At 42.5% G+C, this 19,048-nt stretch overlaps 1 protein-coding gene across 1 annotated transcript in view; it reads left to right on the forward strand.

Moving 5' to 3' along the window:
- PKDCC (protein kinase domain containing, cytoplasmic) overlaps nucleotides 1–17,290 on the forward strand; it is a 38,689-nt gene extending 21,399 nt beyond the window's left edge. The window contains exons 4-7 of the mRNA XM_065835078.2: nucleotides 1,299–1,378; nucleotides 2,211–2,318; nucleotides 12,914–13,087; nucleotides 16,045–17,290. Coding sequence (XP_065691150.1) covers nucleotides 1,299–1,378; nucleotides 2,211–2,318; nucleotides 12,914–13,087; nucleotides 16,045–16,130 — 448 coding nt within the window. The 3' untranslated portion in view covers nucleotides 16,131–17,290. The remainder of the gene's footprint in view (nucleotides 1–1,298; nucleotides 1,379–2,210; nucleotides 2,319–12,913; nucleotides 13,088–16,044) is intronic.
- Nucleotides 17,291–19,048: the final 1,758 nt, after the last annotated feature.

Consider the following 19,048-nt stretch of genomic DNA (forward strand, 5'->3'; position numbering starts at 1 on the left):
AAGAACTCTTCGCATCAGTGGGACTCTGCTTACGGATAATCTGTAAGCAGAAAAAAGAGGTAAAAATTTACCAGACTTTAAATTTCTGTGTATATTTATATTGACTGTTTCATACTCATCATTAAGAAAACCTACCTGGGGATAATCCTGCTTAATAAATATATTTAAATATATTACTAGTATAAATACAATAAATACTATTTATAAATAAATGATAGAAATTATAATAAATAATATAAATATAATCTTTGTAAGGCATGAAGAAGGGAGCTAAAATCTCGAGGAAATATTCATTATGGACTATGTCAACTCAGTAATACCTGTGTCGATCAATTTTTGCTGCCTATAACCTCATTTTTTAATTTGTGCTTATGTAAGACATCTGCTTGTCTTCGTCCTGAGCATGAGTCCCTGGAGGTTTCTGTTTGACAATATGGTCTCTGTACATAAAAAGAACATTTACTTTACACGTTAGATGTAAAGCAGGGCAGTTTCCCAACTATGTTCATATTCTGCTCATTACCTAATATTTATGTCTGATAGTTCTGTTTATACTGTTAGATCCTGAACTGTCCATCTCCATCTTAGGTTGTTATGACACTGAGATTGCAATGGGTAGTAATATTTGCAGAGTAATAGAAATTTAAAGGAACAATGTGAAAATTAAGTGTACTTCAAGTGGTGGTAAAGGCATATTGTTTTTTCTTTTGCAATTAAAAATGTTAAAATGGATCCATTGATTAATATCTACATAAATGCATCTTGAATTTAGATAAATGATGAGAACAGAGAAGACATTCTGAACTACAGTGGCATTACAACAACAGAAGAAGGCTTTCTCCTGGCAATTCATTTGAAAGTCTAAGAAAACTGTGGAAAAGAAATAAAAAATAGTCAGTTATTTGAAATAAGCAGAAGTCTGATTTATGCACTTTCAAGGTCTGAAAAAAAAACACAAGACTTTTATGGCTGATGGCATCCTTTAAAAAGTACAGATACTTTTGCAAATAGTCACAATCCATGGGGCTTCACAGCAAATTTGTGTCTTAATGGAATATTTACACGTAGTTACAAGGCAGCCTTGTGTGTAACAGTGTGGTCTGAGTATGCCAGCCAGCTGTGTGAATAGTCTCAACTATATATTTATTTGACTATAGAATATGATTATATTTCCGGAATAGGTCTGTGGCTTATAAGCAATAAGAATTTTATTCCTTATTTGTTCATTAGTTACCAGACATTTGTAAACTATTTTTTTTTTTTTTTAATTTTCAATATGGGTTACTTTTCTATTTCAGGTTCTTTTTTACATATCTTCTTCCACACAGTGCGCCATCCTCACTGAGACCATTACTGGATAAGATAGTCAATGCAACAGGTAACTGCAATAAACACAGTAGTGCCAAATATTTCCTTTTTCAGTGTGACTGTCATGTTTGGGATGGGGAGGATGCTGCTTTTATGTTCATTGCAATAGAACCGAATTGTTTTTCTATCCAGGATAAAATTTCCTGCATACAGAGAAGGCAAGAATGGCTTTGTATACCAGAGAAATCCCATTTGAGATTTTTATCTAGGCTTCACAGAGGTGTGTACTTCCTTCTGACACCTCAGCACCAGGGTAAATAAACTGCATCCTTGGTGGGATCTGGAGGAGTCCCTGTCTCTGACAAGGGGCATTTTAATGATAAAAACAGAATACTTCCCCATTGCCAATGGTACCAGTGGTGCTTCTGTGCCTCAGAAGCCAGAGACAAGTGACATTACCATAGATCTTTACTAATAACTAAGGTAATACCTTGGGGCAAGAGTAGTTGCATGTGCCTGTAAACTTGATTTGAGGGTTTTTGGCGTGTTGTTCTAAAGGTTTTATACCTTGTACTGTGTGTATTCAATGGGGAAGTTAACGATGCTGGGCTAGACCTAAATAGCAAGCTAAGCCATTGGAGTTCCCCATATTGGCTGAAGTTCTCCCCACATGGGGAGCTCACCACAGGCCTGGGGTTCCCAGCTGGCTGAGCCAGCTGTTGACATGCCCAGCTCAAACCCAATTTATAGTAACTCTGGGATTTCATGTCCAACATTACAACTCTGCCATGGAGCATGGCACTGCTGGGCTCTGGTGCTTTGGCCTTTCTTTGAGTGCAACCTCATTTTGTCCTGTGCAGGTTGCTCCTCATCTGACTCACTCTTTTTCTGTGCTTTCAAAGGAGAACTTCACTGGGGAATAGATGAGACGGCTGCTCAGCTAGAGAGAGTTTTGAATCTCTATAAGAGTGGAGAATACCTACAGAACACCACCCGAGTGCCGAAAGCTGGTAAATTGGTCTTTCTTGAAACTTAAAATCAAACTTTGTCTTTGAGGTTTGAAAAGGCAAATGTGCAGAAGTGTGCACAATGGCCCTTGAAATCGTCCGCATGATAATCTGTAGTCTGATTTTTGCTTCCTGGGTGCCTTCTGAAGCCCTTGTCACTCAGTGACGTAGCTGGACATCCATAGGTGTGAGCAGGCTGTAATGGGGATAAAGAAATCTGACAGAGCATTGCTTTCCATAGCAGATTTGCAGAAAATGTGTTTCATCACATCCACACGCTTCTCTGCCGTTGAAGTATTGGAACCTGCCCAAACATGAGTTGCGAAGAATTTAATCATGATGCTGTAACACTCCGTGGATTTTCTGGGACTTACAGGAATTCCTTGCAAAGTAAGCGCTTGTAGGTTGGAAGAATAAGACTTCTGCTTGCTTTGCAAGAAAAAAACAATGTGTCCCTCAGCTTCTGCTAGCAATAGAATAAAAAAGAAAAAAAAACGATGAAAATGAAGCTCTACAATAGTATCTTTTTCATAAAATCTCTGCCATTCAAGCTGCTGTGATATGAAGTGATGCATATTCTTCCCAGAAGGATAGCTTGTGGAATTATACGTGCCAAAGATGATTATATATGATGGAAATGACTGTTAAGTCTAACAATTGAAAAAGATGTTTTGCAAATTATTTTTGTGTATGTACAGTATTCATGTCAAACTGTCAACATAATTGACTGCAAGTTGATAGAAAAATTATGGCTTTGCTGCAGAAGCTCAGTAAAGAGGGAAAGATGGGTTCTAAATGAAGATGAATGTTGGCACAGGGGGTTTGAAAAGTTCAGTGAAGCATTTGCTCTGTGAAAGAGACACAGTAGCCAAATTCATTCCTGTCGTAGTGCTCTTAACCTCAAAGGGCCATGACACCAGGGATGAATTTGACCCACTTATCAGAATAATTCAATATTTATTTTGTTGTAAAATTGGCAGGAAAATTGTTGCAGGTGTTCATTTAACTTTCTAATTTTCAGCTTTTCATCACAATCTGTGCTGAGTGATGCCTGTCAACACAGCAAAATTATTTTCAGCAGTACAATCAATAGTACAAACACGTCCTTTGTTGAAGAAGTGCCAGGAGGGCTGAAGTTTTTTGGTGATGCTGGTTGATTCCAGATTTAACTGCTGTATCAGGACAAGATGAAGTTTTGAATTGTAGAGGGCTGTCATGTTTATGAAGAATCTCAGGGAGAGAGGCTTACAACAGCAGTAGTATATGTAACAGTGCAGGTTTCTACTAATATGGAGCAGAGCTCCATGTAAATTTGGCTGCTGTAATAATTACACAATTTTGTGTTAGTTTAATTCTGTAGAGTTCTGGATAATATAACACAGAATCTGCTACCCATGTTCGTGGTTAGCAACGCCCTTCTGTGCAAGGAGCCCTTTGCACGTGTAGGACACTGCTCATGGGCTCAGGCACTCTACAGTGTGAGCAAAGGCGTTCAAAATCCGTAGATGCTTCATGTAACATATTTGCTCAGTCTACATTAAAGATAGCGAGCGTAATATTGAATTCCTTGATAGGAAAATGTTCTCTACCAATGGCAAACCTCAGGAATCAGTTATGTTAGTGGAAATTACACTTAGATGAGATGTGTTTTCAGACTTAGCTGCCATGCCTTTAAGATGTGCAGACCTGTTTCTTGTTTGTTCTAAGGCTACTTTAACCAAACAGAAAAGGGGTTGTAATTTATTTCTATTTTAAGGCTCCCTTTCTTTGCCAGAAAAGTACGAAGAAGTCATATAGTGAGGGTGAAAATACATCTGCCTACCCATTTGTATCACTTTTATTCCAAACATATTCCTTCCTCAACTGGTATTTGACTGGCAATACCATGCTAGAATTAATTTTTAATATTCTCAGTCCAGAGATTATGGAAATAGAAATTATTAATTAGAAATTATCTGGAAATTGTGGAGTGTGGAATTTTCCTGTGGTACAGTGATGTTGCAGGAGAGGGTGACAGTGGTGCTGGAAGAGGCTGGTGTTCAAGTGATCAACCTCTTCTGCTGGCAGGATGTTCCCAGCTGAGCTGGCATCCTCACCACTGAAACCAGGGCTGAACAGCTGAGCAAATAAAATATTTTATATTACTCCTGGTGGGTAGTAAAGGGGGAGACAGGAATGAAAAGGGACAACTGTGATACTTGCTCAAGCTGTCAGCAGATATCCTGCTTTGGCCCTTTTTGGGGTCTCGGAGGACACTGTTTTACTCTCTGATAGCAGAGAAAAAATATTTTTAAGATTTTGGGATTTTTGCTTTAAACCATTTCCGCCTTGCTCAATAGCATAATGAAAGTTTAAGCAGAGTGTTTTCCAACCCAGTGCTAGGTTAAGATAAACCTAGAGACGATGGTTTGGTTCTCAGGCCAGATCAGAGTTAATCAGAGCTTTTCATTTGTACGCCAATGTGCCAAGATGGGGCAGGAACAAGTTTGCATTGATTTTGCTCCAGGTGATGGAAAACTCATAAGGTGACTGACTGCCAGGATTTTTGCTCTCTCAAACAGTAGAAATGAGAAGAATTAATGATGCCAGTCTCCTCTGGCATCTAAAGTGTTCTGACAAAATAAGGCTTTTTTGAGGTATGATCTATTTAGAAATCATAAAAGCAAAACTGGAAGAGAATTCAGATCCAAGAATTGCAAGATTTTGTTTTATTTTGGGTTTTTTTAGTGGGAAAAAGAACCACAGAAGGTTCAGGTAATGGTACTTCAGAATTTATCTTGTGTCTAAATGCTTTGAATTATCTATTGGACAGAGCATTGTAAATTTATTTTAGGAAAGAAGAGAATCATGATCTTGGGCAAGTGATCTAAGGCCGTAACTAAAACATAAACTTTGAGGCAACAGTCTGTTATCTATCTGAACCTATGTTTTCAAAAGGAAGACCTCCTCCTATAAACACCATGAAGTGAGAAAGGTGATATTGATAATCAGTAGGGAAGTGACATGAAGAAAGTTCTTGTCAACCCTAGTGTTCCCATAAATAAAGTTTAACAAGATGTCATAGTCATATTACAGAAGGTCTTGGATATTAAGCTTTCACTGTGCTTCAATTGTAAAATATTTTATAGTGCTGTAAATTATATTATGCTCTGGACTTTGCTTTGGTATCTTAGAAACAGAGTAGAGGCGCAGGAGACATTTGATAGCTATGTATGTGTTCTGTAATCATAAATCACACTACTGTTAATGTTGATATAGGAACATTACAGTGTTTAAAACAACATAATGAGCAAATACTGTTATATTCCACTGACTCTTGGTCTCTCTTGCTGGAATCCAGAAGAATGTGAATTGAAACAGGAACCATATATTTTTTTTGACATGTTATCTAAAAATAATTAAATTGTTCCATTAATTATTCAGATTAAGAAGACTATAAAAAAAAATCTACTGATGTTCATCAGTAAAGTCCTGCCCCAGTATCAACATTTTTATTACTTCAATCAAGTGATACTGATTTGTACCAACTGGGTGTCTGGCCCTTGAACTAAGCCCCAGCCCTTCAGTTAACTCTGAATTTACTCAGAAATACGTTGAATCAGCTAACACTAGTAAATCTGATACCTTTGTTATTCATTAAAGCTAATAGATGACCCATTATTAGGCCTGAGGGTGTGCAAGCCCACAGAAAGGCGTAACTTGGTGCTGTTAGTTGAAAGTACATTCTCAACGCTAAAAAAGCTGGAAGGCTCGACATAAAGCAAAGACACTTCGTGTTTTCCTTTGTCTTAAGACAATTTGGCAGGATTATGCTGTATGTAAACATTTACAGTACAACACTGTTTTGAAAAAATATTCTGCAAGGTCACTATAGCAACCTGCTTAGGAAATTGTAAATCCACCCAAGAATTATTGAAATTGAGACAGGGGGGTTAGGTGGTGGTGTTTGTGGACGTGTGTATGCGTGAGAGAAAAATTTTGCAAGGTTGCTGGAATATTATTTGAGGCAGTTTGCATACCCTACAGCAGGCCACAGCGCCAAGGCTAGAAGTACTCTGCTGAAGGAGCTTGAAGACTCAGCCCAGATTCCTGCTTTATCTGGTACTTGTACCTCGGGTGTTTCTTTCCCAGGGACTTCCAGGCTGCTTTGCAGCCAACTGAGGAGAAAAGGTGCACTGGGCTGCAAGCACTGGTAGAAAGTCTCTATGTGTTGCCTTGCACAGAGGTGGTTGCATTAGCAGCCTGGCAATCCCAGCATGCAGAGGAGCACAGGAGCAGATTCCTTTGCACTCATATCGCACTGCAAATACGGCAGGGCTGTTGCTTATGTGTATCTCCACCATATGCTGTCTTCACTGAGGAACATGTTCTGCGGTCACTAAAGTTCTATTGAGAGCAGCCCTGCAGGGGAGGCTTGGGGGTACTGGTGGGTGAAAGGTTGGACATGAGCTGGCAATGTGCACTTGCAGCCCAGAAGGCCACTTGGGCTGCACCGAAAGGAGCGTGGCCAGCAGGTCGAGGGAGCTGATTCTGCCCCTCTGCTCTGCTCCGGTGAGACCCCACCTGGAGTTCTGGATCCAGCTGTGGGGCCCTCAGCACAGGAAAGACATGGACCTGTTGGAGAGGGGCCAGAGGAGGCCACCACGATGATCAGAGGGCTGGAACAGCTCTGCTGGGAGGACAGACTGAAAGAGCTGGGGTTATTCAGCATGGAGAAGAGAAGACTCCGGGGAGACCTTATTGTGGCATTTCAGTACTTAAAGGATGGTGTGTAAGAAAGATGGGGACAGGCTTTTTAGCAGAGTTTGTTGTGATAGGACAAGGGTGATGGTTTCAAACTAAAGGAGGGGAGATTCAGGCTAGGCATGAGGAAGAAATTTTTTACAGTGATGGTGGCAAAACAGTGGCCCAGGTTACCCAGAGAAGTGGTAGGTTACCCAGAGAGGTGGTAGATGCCCCATCCCTGGAGACACTCAAGGCCAGGCTGGACGGGGCTCTGAGCAACCTGATCTAGTTGAAGATGTCCCTGCTCATTGCAGGGGATTTGGAATAGATGAGCTTTGAAGGTCCCTTCGAACCCAAACTATTCTATGATTCTATGATCCTCCATGTCCAACTTGGCAGCGTACAACACAATGCTTTCTGCTGATGGGTTAGGTCCTCAGCTCCTTGGAAGAACACTGAAGAAGTCACTGAGTGTCTTTTACAAACCCTGTGGTCTTCAGGCTTAATTACCCTATACCCGTGACCCTATACACCTTTTGGCTCATCTGTCATCAGCATCATTTTTTTTATGAGCAAGTGGGCCAGGTGTGGCTGACAGGCATCTGTGGCCCTAATTTGGGCTGGTTGCCTTCAGTAAGTCGATGTGCACCTCAGAGGTGGCTCCATAGCTGCAGCCGGTGCGTGGCCCTGCACTGTGGGGCAGGAGACAGGGAAACCACTCCAGCTGCGTCATGTTAACGGAAATAACATGTAAGGGAACATGTCGTTCTTCTATTTATTTGTGTTTCAGTGACAGCCTGCATACCGATTTAAATATGGCTCTTCTGTAAGCACAATAGAAGTGTATAAAAAGGAGGCGAGCCTTCCTTCACTTCTAGCCTGCGTGCAGGAAACAGCCAAAGGACAAAAATACCCACCAGAGAAGCAGGGCTATCCCCCAGTCTGACGGCAAACCCCTGTCCTGCCAGGCCTGTCTGTCCTTCCCAACAGTTGGGATTCGTCAGAAATGATTGAAAACAGAGACACGCGGGATATGCCTAGCATGTAATTTTCTCAGACATACCCAAAAAATAGCTTTCTGTAGCACAACTGCACATACGCCTCAGTGAGGCCTGTTGTCAGAAGCGTGTTTAAATGTGAAGGATTGAAGCACGAGAAAAATTTCAGCATAAAATGAAGCACACTAAAAACGTAAGTGTATTATTGTCTGTTTAGGATCCGATTCCTTCTCCTTAAGCTCCCTGGGAATCGATGGAGACTGTAGAGCAAAACGCTGCTCAATACCACATTTTGCTGACATTGGCAAGATCAGGCTCTTGCTGTTTACTTGTAAGCAAAGCAATTAAGAGCAAATCCAGGTTCAACAGCCTGTGTTCCTCTCGAGAATGGAGGAAAAGAGGAGGGAGGAGAAGCAGCAACATGATTTCTCTGTCAAGGATGAACATCACTGCATCTGTGTCATTGACCCATGGTGTATTGCCAGGTGATAACTAGAAAACTGGGCAAATTTCCAATGAGTAGCTATAGTTGGTAGTAAAAATGCAATTGGCTGCTGTGGCTGAAATAAACGGTCATTAGGACTGATTAAAGTCACATTTAGGGTGATTCAAACAAGCTAAAAGGGGGGGGAAACCACAGGTGGTTTCACATAGTTTATTATATACTTGTGGAGTTATTTATATGATTCAGTCTAGTACAGTGAAAATTAGTATGTTTATAGATTTTAATCAGCTCTGGGACACTGCAGGTGATTTTTGATGGAAAAAGTTTAGAAGGAGATTTTGAAGCAATGACTTTCTTTTATAGCTCCTACCCTGGTTGCAGATTTCTTTTAAACATTCCACTTTTACCTGTCAAGAGAAGGTGTGTGGTTTGAATATCACCATGGCTGCTGTGGGGGCTGGATAGTGCTGTAGGAAACTTCTAAGAAGATTTTGGCCTGATTGAAACAGCATATTTTGATTGACCAGAGCAAACTTGTAAAAATATTTTAAAACTATTAAAAATATTGCAAACCAGAACTTTTGAGGATTGCCCAGATTCACCATAGTAAGGTATTTTGAAGTTTCAAATTGTTTACAGGGCAGGACAAATATTTCCTAGTGGGATTTATTTGTATAACTGTGAGCAGCAAATCAGCTCCTATATGTTAAGCTGGAGTAAATCTGTCATAAATGACATCAAGATCAAGCTCACTGCATTATGTTTATTTGCTTCAATCCTCACAAAATCAATAGATGGAGAAAAGGTTTCTTTTTCCATTGTGATACTAGCAGGAGTGTCTTGTGTTTCTCTCATCTATTCCTTGCCATTACCTTGATAGACTTTATGTACTCGGTGTCAAGCTACGTGTATGTATGCAAAAGTGTAAATTTATGGCTGCATTTATAGTATTAGGCAAGTATTTATTGGTTTTAAACACCATTAGTCTGGAAATCGACCAGAACTTTGACCTTTTTATGATGTGATTTACTGCCCTGAGCCTTCAAATTCCATGGACTCCATTTAAGCAAGTTTCAAGTCTTGGCAGGACAAAAACCTGAGCTAGGGCTGTCTTTACACCAATGGAGTTTCGCTGAATTAAGCTGGTGAGTGTACTGTAGGGACCAGGATGCTCATTTAAAGGTCTGGGGCATCCCAGCTGTCCTGCTGGCTGGGGCTGATGGGCTGCAAGGAGGAGCAGGAGGCTCCTGTCATTGCCAGGGCACATCTCAACAGAGGGGCATCCTTCAGGAGCGCCCTTCCAGTGCATGGAAGAGAAGTGCATTTCTTCACAACTTGTACAAATAAGGGCTCAGGGGTCAGCTCCCTAATTTGTCACTGTGTAAACACGAGATTCCAGGGATATTTGCCTTTGCTGTGCAAATGGGGAAAGCAGCTACCTTGCTCCGCTCGAGATAAAGTGAGTTTTGGAGAAAAATGTGGTTTCCTCAGACCAGCACTCAGTTGCTGTTGCAGGGAGTGTCAGATCACTTCCAACTGTGATAGTTTAAGAGGAGATCTCGTGTTGGCTTGCCAGGGTGGTGGGAGCACATCGTGGCCGGTTTGGGAGTCTGAGCCAGGGTGTGCGGCCATTGCGTGTCCCACTCTCTGCTCCTCGTGGCCGCCTCCCCATGGGGGAAGGTGGTCCTGGGCAGCCATCCCTGCTGTGGGCCACACAAGCAGAGAGAGGGGTGCGCTTCTGCCTTCCCCCGCAGGCAGGAGGCTCACATCCCCAAACTGCCGGCAGCCAGCGGTCTGTGCCAGTTCTGGAGAGCTGCGAGAAGCTGCCTTTGTGGAGGTTGCATGTCTCTGTGCTTTCACGTAGACTGCAGCGGCTGTATTTTCACCTGTCTGGTGCTTGGTGATCTCCCAGCCAAGGAAGATGCTCTTTGCCTGTGGGTTGTGCTGTTGTGTGCCTGTTAACGCTACACTGTTCCCAGGGGTCACTGCAAATGGTGATGGTGGCTTCCTTTGTGTAGGAACTGGTTGGGAGTCGCAAGGACAGTAGGGATGGCCACAGGGTTCTGCTGCATGGTGAGACCACCCTAAGTACTGGTGTGGAGGTTTCCATCCCCTCTGCCGCCCACAAGCCAGGACCTCGCCATCACCACCACAGTTATTGCTGGCCTAACTCTGTTGATTAATGTGTCCAAGCTGCCCAAATGATTTACCAGGCTCAGTCACCTTGAAAAAGTCAATAGAAAGGGAGAACTTTATCTCCTACCTCTGACAGAGCCTCAGGTCACATAAATCACTGCCGCTCTTTTGAAATCTGTTTACATCAGCCGATAGCCTAACCCCTGGTAGCTGTACCAGGAACAATGTTGGGAAGAAGGAAGGTGCTGTAGGCATATTAAGAGGCATATTTCTGCACAGAGGAGTTTAAAAATTGAATGGTAATCCAAAATAAGGGTCTTCTAAATTGCCTTCTGCCTTGCACGGAGAAAAATACATGATGTGACGTGAGGCTGCTCTGCTCAGTGCCCTGACGGTGTGCTGAGGGATGCTGCGGCTCCATCCCAGCCCCGGCGTGGAGCCCAACAGGCTCTGACAGCGCCCAGGGGAAGGGCCGGGGCACGATCCCTGTTGACAAAGAGAATCAGGCAGATGCTTCATCATCCGCTGCTGCAGCCAGTTCTGTCCTTCTGCGAACATCCTCTGTGGCCTGGAGTTTGATGCTGTGCAGCACTGGGTGGAACTTCTGTAGCTGTGCAAAGAAAACTCATGGATAGTCACATTTTATATCCAGTCAACATGGCACGCACACTGAGACAGATAGTTGCATATGGTGCCAACAATGGTGAATTGGTTTTTTTTTGGATTGTATTTGCACGTATAATTTTACTGACCTTGGCTGTGAGGTACAAATCAATACTGAACAGTTACCATACAGAGATAAGAGAATATTATTCAGTTACGTTCAGTTATTGTTACATTATACAGTTGATACAGAAATTTGAAAAAAGGAACTTTGCCTATCCAGCCAGTAGTAATTTAATTTATGCTCTGACTTCTCTTCAGAAGAAATGCTTATGTAGTTTTGATGGAGAAACGACCATTTGTAATGTAGAACTACATTTTGATTTTTTTTCTTCGTGTCACTGAGGCTGCATTTTCTGAATTAATGAAAACTGATTTGCCTTTGCTTTAAGTGGGACACGATCATCTCTGATTTTGCTTCTTGTTTGGGAATGTTTCTTATGATACTTTTAATGAGCCAGGCTTAAAATAGCACACATTTACTGCATTTGTTTCCCACTGTTTCAGACTGTGGAGTGTAAATGAGCACTTTTGGATGTGTACTTCTTTTCCCAGTTGAAATACTGGCAGTTTAGAGTAGCAGACACGCTCGCCTTTGACTTGGTGTCCGTACAATGTGCTGCCTGAAATTTTAACAGGCCGAATCTGCAACGTCAGGCAGAAATTGCCTGAACGAAAGTAACTTAAGAATAGGCTGTGAGTCAGGACTGGCAGCTCTGTTTTCCATAATAGGTAGAATTAGAAGAAATATAGAATGCATTTGTTTTTTTGAATAGGATGTGGGGGATGGAGAGACAGGAGGGAACCATCTATTTGTGCGTCTGGACACTAAGTAGAAATGTTTATAAATGATGAGTTGAATTTGCTGATGCATTCATTAGAGAAGCCCCTGTCAGCAGCTGGGAAGGCAAGAGGAGCTGTGAACAGAGCACAAGAGGCAGCTCAGAAAGGCCAGTGAGACTGAACGGCAGCCAAGGGAGTGGAGCCACTGGCCGGGCAGCGTCAAGGTGATGGGCAAGAACCACACTGACATGCTCCCCCTGCTTTTTTTTCCTTCCCCTTCTCTTCGGAGACCCATCAAGTGACTCCTCTTTTGTGCTGATCTGAGCAAGCAAAAAAAAAAAAAGTTTGCTTAATTAAAAGCCTGTCTTTTCTTCCTTCTCTAAAGGAGATGGAGAAAAATCGCATGCTTTTCTGAGGGAGGGGGAGGGCTGGGAACGCCTGGTTAGGTCTCACCCCGACAATCCTGCTCACTGTTCAGAAGTAGGACAGTGAGTCAGTTCATTCAAGTGGATGCTGTTTATTCAATGGGACATTCTTCCTGTAAAACTCCTAATAAAACCAAAACCTCGCCTACGCAGTGGGGAAGGGGAAAGGGTTTTGTGCACAGACTGTTTATTTACAGGCACTTTCTGGAAAAAAAGGTGAGAAGAAGAAAGGAGGAAAGGAAAAGGAAAGTAAGGTGCAGAGCTATAAACACGTATGGGAGTAAACCGGGGCTGGTACAGTCTAGCGTCTCACCTTTTCCATCTTATATCCTGTTCCTAAGCTGTTATAATAAACCTTGCCTGTTAAAAACAAACAGTTTGTGGGAGCTTTGAAAATGATTGCTTTGCTCTGGTTATTTGCAGAGTACAGACGGGTGCCTGAAGCTTTTATTCCTGATGAGAACTACAGATGCTGGCCATCTTACCATCATAAGGGCTGCCTCCTCTCCGTGTTTGATGTCAGCGAAGCCATTGAGATCTGTGACAGCTACTCGCAGTGCAAAGCTTTTGTCCTGACTAACCAGACAACTTGGACAGGTAGGTCACGGATGCTGCAGAGCAGAAGCAGCAGCTGTGTCATGTATTCTGTCTGCTTTAAGTGTTTCAATACAGTTTGGGGAGTGTGCTGCACTAGGCTGTGGGAGCCCAGAAAAGGAGCTAGAAATGGGGTAGTTTCTGAAGCTCTAGCTGAGCTGGTTTGGTTTTTGGTGAAGCTTCTCTTTGCCAGCCACCGGGGGAGCAGGAACACACGCATGGACTCCAAGGTCCTGGCATCAGAGGGCTGCAGCACATGGATCATACGTCTCCAAGCCGCAGAGTCAGAAATTTTGTTTTAAAGCACAGCAGCAGAAACAACAAAAAACCTGTGACCTCTTTCTGCAGTTAAATGCACAGTACATGGTCCAACATATGGATTTAAATAAATCTTTCCAATCATATGGTTGTTGCAGTTTGACACAAAACCAAACAGGTTCTCCTGTGCATCTAACTGGGGCTTCCTGGCTGATGTATGAGATGCCCTGCCGCTGGTGGGAGCACTGTGCTTCTAGCAATAGGGTTTTGGCTAAAGGACAGTGAGGAGGGAGGGTTTAAAACCAGCTAGAAGCAGAAATTTTTTACAATGAGGGTGGTAAAATACTGGCACAGGTTTCCCAGACAGGTGGTAGATGCCCGGTCCCTGGAAACATTCAAGGCCTGGCTGGTCGGGACTCTGAGCAACCTGATCTAGTTGAAGATGTCCCTGCTCATGGCAGGGGTTGGACTAGATGAGCTTCGAAGCTCCCTTCCAACCCAAACTATTCTATGATTCTGTGAAGTAGAACTTCCAGGGGAAAATCCGATTTGCTACCACAACTCATTTTCTTGTCTGCCAGAATACACTTGTTGAAAAGCAGAATACACTTTCAAAAGTCTGTGGGCCTGGCAGTCCTTGTGTGGTTCCCCTGAAGGCAGGCAGTCAGTGCTGATTGACATCAAGTGGAGACGTGGCCCTGGCTTGCTGCTTCTGCACCAGACCTGTGCCTATTCCAAGCAACTCCAGAGCAATCCGAGAAACAAAAATGTCACAACTCTCTGCTAAAAAATCCCCAGCAGCTGTGGTTCAGTAGCGTTTGAGGTGTTCAAAGAGCTGAAGGCCACAGCCAGCTCCCAATGTGACCCCATCCCCACATGCCCAGGAGGGCAGCTGGCCCTGGCCCCTCAGCTGGCAGTTTGTGCCTGTAAGGCACAGTGGACCAAATCAGTGTTCTTTTGTCATCTTCACCTGAGGTTAAACCCCCAGTGAAGTCAGGGAGAGTTTTTCTTCAGTGTGTCATCTCCATACATACAGGGATGTTTCCCTGCCTACGATTGCCATTTTCTGCTTAGGCCAGATGGGCTCTCCTGCTCCTGTCTCTGAGAGGAAGGGTGGCTGATGCCAACCAAACCTGGGGACAGCTGGTGGAAGTCATTGCTTTGCCACAGGTGTTAGGATGGCAAGTTATGTAGGCCCTGAGGCTCAGCTTTCTGTCTGTACATCTGTGATCACAACACATCTTAACCTTAAAGTCAAAATTTACCCTGTGTGCAGTTGGGTGCTTTAGGTATACTGAGTTGATCAACATAAATGCCTACCAAAGCCAGGCTTATATACATGCCTAGCAGGTTCCCAGCTCTGAAAGCATCACAAATGATTAGATAGGTTTCAGAGTGTTTTAGGCATTGTACTGCTACGGCTTTCTGCATTTTTTCTGCTTCTGGGAGGTTTGAATAGAGACTTCCATGGAACCTAGAAACAGGTAATTTATGCTAACCTTCCCTGTGGCTAACCAGTGACTACTAGGTCATCATGTCAGACTATTTATAGTCAGACTATTGAAGTTAATTAATATACTAAAAAAATAGTTATTATGGGAGAGGGAAATTCATAGGAATTTTAGAGCACCTTCTGTCTCAGACTATAATATTAAAAGCAAATGAGATATAGTAGCAGTATTTCTAGTTGTGTTTATCATTCCTTTTACCATGCCATTTCTGATGCATGAGCACGGGAGTCTCTGGAATCCACAGAACAGAAATTTGCTCTGTAGTTGGGGGATCCCATTTGCTGTGTGATACTTTTTAAGAAAATAGCGTTATGGGAGCCCCCTAGAGAGGCAGGCTGGGAGTAAATACCAAAAGTAGCTTGGTTTTCTGAAGTTTAGAGAGGGGGGAAGGCAGATGTTGAATGGCAGTGGGAAGTCTCCCCGTGGCCTCTGCTCCAGGGACAAGCAGTGGCAGTGTGGGTCTGGGGTACGGCAGGTGCTCAGCCAGGGGCAGGCATGGAGTAAGATGCCAGGTCAGTAAATGTGGGGAGATACAGGAGCTGTGCTGCCACCCCAGCAAATGACACCGAGTGATGCCTCACCAAATTCAGGCCTTGGATGTGTGTGTGGCAGGTGCCTCACACTGCCCAGGCTGTTGTCACTTGCTGGTGATCTTTATGTGAGGAATAGAGACCTTGTTCCAGCTTGTGTAAAACCCAGAGCTGTGGTGTGATCAGCAAGAGCTATTTCAGGGAAGGTTGTGTTTAACATACGTTGCACTGATCAGTTTTCCAAAGATTCAAGCGTGCAAAAGTGATTCTGCTCCTGTACAATCAAATGGATGCCCTGAACTCCAGCCTGGTTTTGTCAGTGGGAGAGTCTTTTTTAGAGATCATGTGAACTTTGTATTAAGGTCTTCAGACCTTTCCTTCATTTACTGTGTTAGCTGTGCACAGCTATACCTCGACCATAATTAGGTAAGAATAAACCTGCTGAAGGCAGAATAGATTCAGTGTCATTTTAGACAAAAGCATTCCACTTTTATACCAAGTGATGTTAAGAGAGAGTTCACTCTCAGGTTGCCCAAAGAATGCATAGTTTGAAGAAGAATATGAAATGTTAATATTTTAAAGTTTGCAACCTTCTACTTATTGTTTCTAAATAATTTTTTTTCCTTTCCCCCTCCTCCGTCCCCTTTCCTATTTGGTGCAGGTCGACAGCTTGTCTTCTTCAAGATGGCCTCAAATCATATTGTGCCTGATCCTGACAAGATAACATATGTGAAGGTGACAGACTGACACCTAAAGTGGCTCAGTCTGACACAGGAGTGACAAGAGCTGTTTGTGTATAAATATAGGCAGCTGTTAGGTATAGGGTGGCTGTGGCCGAAGAGATAATTGCACTATTACTCATTCTAATCTATAGAGTGCTAAACAAAACTTTAAAAAATAACCTGCATGACCAGGATGAATGTGCAATAAACCAACATTTTGAAAATGTGATTTAAAAAAAAAAAAAAAACAAAGCAAAATACAAGATATGATACACTGTTAGGACATAATTTTGGTTATAAATCAGCCAGCAGCTATGGCTTTTCTAACCAAGGTTAGCATAATATTTCTGACCTGTGCGTGTATGCACAGGGATGAAAGTTGATCATTTCTATGGGAGGTCTGTATCCTCCACTGATATTTATTTGGGCACGTACAATCACAACAGAGTAACTGAAGCATATCAGTTTGTAAGCTGAATAGCAAACATTTCTGAAGACAATCAGCATTTGTGTTAAAGTTATCAAATATGCAATGCCAGCATATTTGTCAAAAGGAAGGAGTTGGTTATGTTTAGAATTGCAAGGCTGTTGCTGATTTTCATTTTTGCTTCCAATATTATCATAAAGTTTCATTTTTAATTTAAAAGAGCCATTTTGTAGGTCTAGCAAATCACATAAGCATATGAATAGACTCACTGAAAGGGTAGGGACTTACCCAAGTGCCGAGTGCTTTGCTGAATAGGGACAGGCCTAAGCATATGCTTACAATTAAGCCTGTGCTTAAGACTTTTGTTGAACTGAGTTTGAATTGTTCAGGAAGCCACATCTTTGACAGGCTGGTGAAGCAATCCAGCTGGTGGAACAGGACTAATTTAATGACTATCTTGCAGTTATTCATATTTTTTTATAATCAAACCCTTGGTTTTCTAAGGCACCGCTTGCTAATTCTTAGACTGAATGAATTAAATGACCTTAATAATGGCAAATGAATGCTAGCCTTAATTCTATGTAAAATATGTTTTACAGGCATGGTGTGTCTAGAAAATTTGCTTTCAGTGAAAGCAATAAAGTAAATGCTAAAGTGACCAATGTCATACTGTTTTGTAGTTTGTACAGTCAGGAAAAAATGCTTTTGTTTCTCAAATTGTTTATTTTTATAAAAAAATAAATAAAAGATAAATACCATTTCTTTCATATTTGATTTTTTTGTGTTGCAAATAAATGCCTACATCCAGTGAAGACTTACACAGGATGCATTGTATGTAAATTTAAGCCTGGGATATTTTCTCCAGGAAGGAACTGAGGTTTTTCTAGTGAGCAGTGTGTTTCTGGGGATACACAGTGGCTTTGTCGGCATGGTTGCATGTCACAAAGCAAGTGACCATTAGAAGACAAGGCTTGAACAGCCTTTCTTTCTCTGTAGTTTGGGTCACATCTGTACTAGCCTTTTAACATTTGGGAGGGATGAATGTGAGAGAAGAACCCGAGGGAAGTACTGATCAGGCTAAATGATGGTTTATTCTTACCGGACTTTACCAAGAGGAATCTGACAAGGAGAGCAGGAGAACCAGGGAAGCTGGGCAGGAGTGCTTGGAGTCTGCGTGACTGTACAGGAGAGATGGTGACACCGTTGGCAGCGGTTCTCATCTCATTGCGGTTTCTCTGATGTCACTGATACCCTGATGACTTCTGGCAGTTGACTGGAATGACATGCTGTAATGGCTGTAACTCACAAATTATCAAACTCCCAGCCGTAATAGCTCAGCTGATTGTGTCGCCCTGCACTTAGGAACCCATCAATCATGCTGTGGTAATAAACAAACACTACAGATTCTTTTAAAATTGCTACATAAATCATGCCAACACATACTGCACAGTTCGTTGAAGTGTTACGGGTTGTTGGCACTGAGGTGCTGCTATGTATTTTGAAAGTCTTTAACCTCCCATGATTGCCTTCCCATTAAACACTGAACACCGCTCCAAAAATACTCAGTGTTTAAAAACAATGCGAATGGTTAAATTATTCAGTTGCATTCATAGGAAAAAATATCGACATTTACAATTAAAAAAAGCTATCTGAGGTAGTTCTTTCATATTGTAGACAGGGAACAGGATGGTTTCATTCCATCACTTTCTGCGCACTGGAAAAAAAAATGCCTCTGAAGTCAGGAATTGTTTATCCCTGGAATTAAACAAACTTGCCAAACCAATTTACATCAGCTTTTGCAGCGATCAAGTAAGCAAGAAAGAAATGTAACCATAAGCCAAGAAACTGGATTCTAAATTTCAGTCGCAATCAGCTTTATACAGGCAGTTTTGTAACTCTTTGAGAGTAAGGCTTTCCAGTGGAAATGCTGATTAAAATCTTAATGAGAGAGGTGTGATACTACAGCAAGTGATTTTAATAGCTCTAATAAGCACTGGTAGAAGTCTGAGTTTCTGGGGAGAAAGTATCTTTGGCAGCAGTGGGTCTGATTCAGCAAAGTGCCTGCCTGGTGCTTGTGCCTTGGAACCCCCCGAGAAGCCAAAGAGGAAGAGGAGGAGGAGGAAGCAAGGCACACAGTGAGCTGGCAGGCCTGGGCCAGCGTTTTCTGTGGAAAAGGCATTTCTATCTGGTTTTTGGTTTTTTTTGTTCCTCCTTAACATTTTGACTGCTTTTTACATTTCCTGGCTTCCTCAAGCCACAAGGTAGAAATATGAAAGAAGACACTCACGGGGCTTTAAAGGGCTGATGTCTGCCTGCGTGTGTGCACGTGTGTGTATGTGTACACATATTTATGTACATGTCACGCTGAACAGGGAGAGCTTATTTCCTCAGTGAAAAACCAGTTGGCTGTGCACAAAATGAAGTGCTAAGCAGGATGTTGAGTCACTGCCACAATCTGGAGAAGTGAGAGCTGTGTGAAGCAGTGGGTGCTGCGGCTCTGCGAGGAGCTGTGCTGA

This window comes from Patagioenas fasciata, chromosome 3 (assembly GCF_037038585.1).
Source record: "Patagioenas fasciata isolate bPatFas1 chromosome 3, bPatFas1.hap1, whole genome shotgun sequence".
Taxonomy (NCBI): Eukaryota; Metazoa; Chordata; class Aves; order Columbiformes; family Columbidae; genus Patagioenas; species Patagioenas fasciata.